Source organism: Rhodnius prolixus, unplaced genomic scaffold (genome assembly GCF_049639745.1).
Source record: "Rhodnius prolixus isolate KJV_2025 unplaced genomic scaffold, Rpr scaffold_12, whole genome shotgun sequence".
Classification (NCBI taxonomy): Eukaryota; Metazoa; Arthropoda; class Insecta; order Hemiptera; family Reduviidae; genus Rhodnius; species Rhodnius prolixus.
In genome coordinates, this window is record NW_027411635.1 from 16,811,106 (window position 1) to 16,817,863 (window position 6,758).

General features: G+C 33.5%; 1 protein-coding gene across 2 annotated transcripts; it reads left to right on the top strand.

Annotated features, from left to right (window-relative positions):
• Positions 1-37: 37 nt before the first annotated feature.
• AMPKalpha (AMP-activated protein kinase alpha subunit) lies at positions 38-6,433 on the top strand. 2 transcript variants are annotated; one of them, XM_074143606.1, is made up of 12 exons: positions 38-436; positions 541-682; positions 1,811-1,904; positions 1,990-2,134; positions 2,911-3,117; positions 3,300-3,405; positions 3,538-3,643; positions 4,261-4,489; positions 4,578-4,676; positions 5,705-5,775; positions 5,849-6,011; positions 6,105-6,433. In XM_074143606.1, exons 1-12 carry the CDS (start codon positions 337-339, stop codon positions 6,197-6,199), a joined length of 1,557 nt encoding a protein of 518 aa, XP_073999707.1. In that variant the 5' UTR covers positions 38-336; the 3' UTR covers positions 6,200-6,433. The 2 variants fall into 2 exon arrangements, with proteins under 2 accessions (XP_073999707.1, XP_073999706.1); XM_074143605.1 differs by having other exon boundaries at positions 39-436; positions 4,575-4,676.
• Positions 6,434-6,758: the final 325 nt, after the last annotated feature.

Here is a 6,758-nt window from a genome sequence, read left to right on the forward strand (position 1 = left end):
ATAAATTTTATAATTTCCTGTAATGTTATAAAAATTAATAATTTTTTCGAAGGAAGGTTACACTTGTTCTGGTACGAAATGCTCTCAACAGTTTTGATAACTCTGGCTTGAGAGGTGTGAATAACTTTAAACATTTACAATGCTAATTTGTGCTCATTTCTCTATGTGCTCATTGAAAAAATACATTTATTTATAAACCACATTAAAAATGTGTATTTATTCTTTTTGTGATTGGAGTCAATATCTTTTAAATATTTGTCACTATCATTGGATGTGTAGTGGTTTTTTAAAGGTTTAGACCCTTATTTATTTATTTTTATATTTAACCAAATACAAATGTCAGAAAAAAGTCAAATTTCCCCGCAACCAATGGTTAAAATTGGTCATTATATCCTTGGACAAACTTTAGGAGTTGGCACGTTCGGCAAAGTTAAAAGTAAGTAAAATATTCAACAGAATTGCTAGCACCTTAAGTAATAGTGCTCGTCTATTTTTTTTAACTTTTACAAAAAAAAATTGTGCATCTTATTTTGATTTTAGTTGGTGAACATCAATTGACCAAACATAAGGTAGCGGTGAAGATATTAAATCGGCAGAAAATTAAAAGTTTAGACGTTGTGGGAAAAATAAGACGTGAAATTCAAAATCTTAAACTTTTCCGTCATCCACATATTATTAAATTGTAAGAATGTTTTAATTATTTTTTCTTTTTAATTTCTTTCGATCCGTTTAGAAATTTAAGCCTCTTTTCTCTACCTTTTCTTGCTTCTATGCCAAGGTTGCTCCATTTAAGACTACTTTGCGATGATCATTCTGGAATATCTGTTAAGTGTTCTATCAAAGCATTCAGATCTTAGTGCGCGTGTATGTGTCTGTCCTATGATCCTCTTATTCGTATTATATTTTTTATCTATTTTTTTTTCTTTTTTTTTTTTGTTAACGGTGAGTACAGTAGTGCGACCAAAGTATATCTAATGTGCCTCCTACTGGTGCCAAGAAAAGCCACTTATTATCTGGTAGCTCTTCCAACTGATGAAACCACTTACCCACATTCTTTACATAGGAACAGTGAGCCAGTAGACTAGGATAAACACTGCCACCATAACCTCCCCTCCAACGCCTCTCTGAAGAATAATAATATAAAGAAACTGGGAGAACTCTAGACAGTTCTATAAAACCTGTAACTACTCAGGTTCCCTAAGGAATTGCCGAAAGAGTGAGTGCCGTATGTAGGTATTACCGTTACTTGATGCAACCCTTCTCTGTCCAGAGGTTCTGAGGATATTTTCCCCAAACTAGAGGAATTAGACTCCAGAGTTCTTGTAAGAGAGGGCTCCTGGTAGTCAGCAGTGACCGCTCACTAATGCCAATTTCCCCATTAACCTTCCCACTATTCCATTTTGAATTTTGGGAGAGTTCCCTCAAACCCTGGTAATTAAGCCAGGTTCAACTGCAGCTGATCCTAAGAAAGGACTTAAATAGGCAACTTGACATAAGTACTCCCTTGTGCAAATACACTTACTCCAACACCTCAAGAGAAGCCAAATTTTTGGTGCCAAAATACAATATCTCTCAACTTCCCCCATGGAGTTGGGTCTTGTTTCAACATTTGATAGCTACTCAGGTTCTCCTCCCTTTCGTGAAGAGAGAGGTGCCAAAAATAGGGATGCCACAAAAAGCTTGGGTGCCAGAGGGTGTCCGCTGAAATCCATCTTTGTAACAGTACGCATTAGCGGTACTTTGTCTTTTCTTTTGTAACTGAAAATTATAAGAACTTATTAAGTTAAAGGGAAAATTTTAATTTTTACAGGTACCAGGTTATCAGCACTCCAACCGATATTTTCATGATAATGGAATATGTTTCAGGAGGTGAATTATTTGATTATATAGTTAAACATGGCAAAGTAAGTTCTCTTAGTTAATTAAACGTATTGGTTAATTTATTTAGATTTTTTTTTAAAGGATTTTATCTTTATGTCTGAATTACAGCTGAAAGAATACGAAGCGAGACGCTTTTTTCAGCAGATTATATCCGGAGTTGATTACTGTCATCGCCATATGATTGTTCATCGTGATTTAAAGCCGGAAAATCTGCTACTAGATCACAATCTTCATGTGAAAATAGCTGATTTTGGTAAATAATAATTATACAATAAATTCAGGAGGAATGGCGGGTAGTAGGTATTATTTAGTTAATTGTAGCATCTTATTATTTGTAACCAAAACTTGTATTTGTACCATTCACCACCCGCCGTCGCCCTCAAAAGCTGTCTGTCTCATTAAACGTAGTAGTCTGGAAGGAAGCTCCTGGGTAAAACTTGAAAGCATTTTTTTTTTTTTTTTTTTGTCATAGATAAGCAAAATTTTCAACGCCCACAAACCCTTCCACACCTTCACAGTGCAGTGCTATTTCTTTCTTTTGCTGATAAAAACTACGCAGGATAGCATGTGTTGAACAGTCTGAAGGTGGCAATCGGGAGGCCAAGCTGCTGCATGGCCTTTTTGATCTGATTCTGTGCAGCAAACTTAAATGATTAGCTGTTACTTATTATTAAATTATTATTATTATTACTATTATTATTATTATTATTATTATTATTATTAGTATTGTTGTACTTGTGACGGAGTTGATATAGTCGTTGTAAGGGAGTAATCTTTCCCAAGAAGGTTGCTAGTTCGAGCCTAGCAAAATTTACATTTGTTAAACAAAAAATCTTGTATACTTTCCTTTCCCGAGTAGTTTGGTTGTTGGACGTTCAAACCCTCCTGATTAAACATTACGTTCCTGTTCTCCAATAAACGTAAGTAATAAATTTTGGCATTGATTTTATCCGTCGCTGCATGCATATTTATTGCACTACAAACCTAACCATATTTTCAATAATAAATTTTGCTTTTTGAATATTCAAGGGCTATCAAATATGATGATGGATGGAGAATTTTTGCGGACAAGCTGCGGCTCTCCCAATTATGCTGCACCGGAAGTCATTTCTGGAAAACTATATGCTGGGCCAGAAGTTGATATATGGTCTTGTGGTGTAATTCTTTATGCACTTCTTTGCGGGACATTACCATTCGATGATGAACATGTGCCTACACTCTTCAGAAAAATAAAATGTTAGGTTTAAACTTGTATTGTTTTAAATACTGTAGAACTTTAAAACTTTGTGTTAAATCTGAATTACTTATAAACATCTAGTAAAATTTTGAGTGTGACCTCAGTGTAAGGTGAAAAGTCATACCCTAATGAGATCCACAATTTGCCGCGTATTAATGATCGTTTTTTGTTTTTTTTCCAGCTGGAATATTTCCAATTCCTGATTACTTGAATAAGTCAGTTGTAACGTTACTGTGCCTTATGCTGCAAATAGACCCAATGAAGAGAGCTTCAATAGAAGACATAAAGTAATGAAAGAACTTAAATACTTGTTTATGCTTATTTTTTGACCATAAAACTATTATTGGCAATATTTAGTTAGAGCTGTGCTATTTCTTTAAATCTCAATACTTCATACCGTATTTTTTTCCCCTTTTTAGAAAACATGAATGGTTTCAAAAAGAATTGCCTGCTTATCTCTTTCCGTCGCCGGTGGAACAAGATTCCTCAGTTATTGACACTGACGCGGTACATGAAGTTTGTGAGGTAAGTGACATTATTATTTTGATTCCTTTCGCCTCAAATTTTTGAGTTTCTGTTACATCTTGGCAAGGGAATGTTGCGATCTTATTAAAGTTTAATTATTTCTTTTTTATCATAAATATACGTGGGTGTTTGTAAGCTATATGTATCTCGAAAAAGGAAAATTGCAGGAAGCTCTAAAGTTTATTTTCAATTGAGATATTATCGCTCTTTCTTAAATAATGTTTCGGCCGAAATTTCGTCCACACGAAATTCGACTTTACTTTCGGTTTACTTGATTTTATTTAACCACTCTCTTTAAACGTTGTATTCTAATTAACCCACTTAAAAATCACTTAAAGTTACTTTTATTTGAAACTTGAAGTTAAGTGGAACGGTATATTATTTTCAAAGAACCTTGATTTTATGGGATTTCTAGAACGTTATCTTTCCTCGAAAGTACTGTCTTATTATAATCAAAGTGAGGCTATATTATAGTGAAGATGTTACAAAAATTAAAATTTGTATTCGAACTTTTAAGGATTGCAGTAAGAAAAAGTTGTGTGATCGTTTCACAACAGATTTTTTCAACTCGAACACTTAAATAATGTCTATGATGTACTATGATTTTATTGTTTTAGAAATTCGGAGTTAAAGAAAGTGAAGTTCACAACGCGCTACTCTCGGGTGACCCACACGATCAACTAGGCATTGCTTATCACTTGATTATTGACAACAAACGGATTGCCGACGAAGCAGCTAAAGCAGAACTAAAGGACTTCTACGTAGCTAGTAGCCCGCCACCTGTTTCCTTCAGTCCTAATGATCTCTCTCCAAGTCCAGTGAGGCCACATCCTGAACGAATTGCTCGTAAGTTAATAACAATATTTTGTATACTCTAATGGAGTATTTGTGATTTTTTTTTTTAAAAGAATACATGTATTGATTTTTGCAGCAGCATTGCGAGACAGAGCTTTAAGCTCTTTAAATAAAGAAGGTACCTCTGAGACTGGTAAAGCTTCAGGTACGCCGGTAAAGAGAGCAAAATGGCATCTTGGTAAGCCCTCATTCGTTTTTTCGCTAACTTTCTAACGCAGAAATTTAATTATTTACTAACCAAAAATGTTCAAAGTACTGTATAGCCCGTCCCTACATAACTCTGAACTTCGCTAGAATAAAAAAATAGTAGTTGGTAATGAAAGCAGTTTACCGAAGAAATCAAGAAACAGGAGACAATGGCTAGATCGCGGTTAAGTGGCATTTTCGCTTGGTGCTTTGAGACTGATTAAATTGTGCACATTTTAGTCAATGCATTCAAAAAACATTTAAAGGTGCACACAAAAAAATAAGTGTTTTTTAAAATGTTAAATAGAATCAATTTCCAAAGATATGGGTAGTAAATTAAACTTCTTTTGCGAAATATTATGTACATAACTGCTTCAATGAAGAACGATGTTTATTGAAGAAAAGATTATGTAAATATATTGGGAAAACAAAGGAAACAATGAGCTGTACTTCCACTATGTAGAAACAGACTGCTCCATTCAGTATCCCCACCTCAAACGCTACCGCTATTCTGTTGCTGTCTAAGCTCTGTATTTAAACAAAATGTTCAGAAGGCCAGATAGTATTACACTAAATAAAAGCAAAAAATTAAATTAGCAGGGCTTTGGCCTACTTACTATTGTACTTTGGAGCTTTAGTTGGAGGCGTAGGGACCGCGAAGCTGAGATGTATTTTACTGGGTTCCATTTCCAGTTTGGGCTTAATAATATAAAAGAAATTTATAATAAAGTATGTTTGCCATCCGCTTCAATTCACGACACGAAGTGTTTGACGTAAAACCAGCCTGAAAAAATAGGCATTATTTTCACATTATATAATACTGATCTCACCTATCTTTTATTACAAATTCTACGTTTAAAAAAAAATTAATTATGTAGGTTGGGCTAAGAGAAAGTCTTGTTTTTGACACCGAATTCCCCCTCTACAAAAAAAAAAAAATAAAAAACAAAAGAAAAAATATCTCTGAAGTAACTAGTTACCATGCTATCTTCAAAGTTCTATTTTTTGTTTTTGTTTTAGGTATAAGATCTCAGAGCAAACCTTGTGACATTATGAATGAGGTTTATCGTGCAATGAAAGTCTTGAACTTCGTAAGTATACTTTAAAAAAGAAGCATTGTAAATTAAAGTCAGTATTTGTAGCTGAAGTTCATTTACGTTTCAGGAATGGAGAGTTATAAACCCATATCATGTGCGAGTTAGACGTAAGAAGGTTAATAAAGAGAAAAAATTTACGAAAATGTCTCTACAGTTATATCAAGTTGACTACAAAAGTTATTTATTAGATTTTAAGAGCTTAAGTAATGAGGAAGACCCCTTACCCATGGGTAAAAATATACTTCCCCTACTTATATTATTGCAGTTACACTGAATAATTTCAAAAGAAATTAATACTAAATAATTTTTTGTTTATTCTTCAGATGGCGACATCATGTCTTATCAACAATCGACTGGGCATCATACAATGGAATTCTTTGAAATGTGTGCCTCCCTTATTACGCAGCTAGCCAAATAATTTATTTATTTATTTTTGGTGCCCAGACTGCTACAGTCATTAGCGCCAAATACTTTATTAGTTTCCCTTATAAGAATACCCAGATCAAATATATCCAGAATTTTTTTTCTGTCTATACATTGAAAAATGTAATTACAAATTATATTTAATAAAAAAAAAAAATTAAATTTGTAATATATTTGAATTATGATTTGTAAAACAAGCCTATAAAAATAAACTAATAAAAACACATAATATCTTGTAACTGTTGATCCCATCAATTACTGTTGAACTTATCAATTAGAAAGCTATTCCAAGAAATACTGAACTTACTACTTCAAAGGTGCTACAATTCTGCTAATGGAACTTGATCTACTACTCAAAGAGCATGCGCAAGTTGGTCTCGGTCTAGTTGCAAATAGTCGTAATTTCTTCAATCCATCACTCGTGGATGCCATCGTCGCATTCGATTCTAAGTTGTCGGTTTATATTTTTCTTCTTTTTTATATTTTTCATAATTTTCTCTGAAATGACTATAACGATGTTGTTCTCACTATGGTCTATTCGTCCGTTGTTAGTG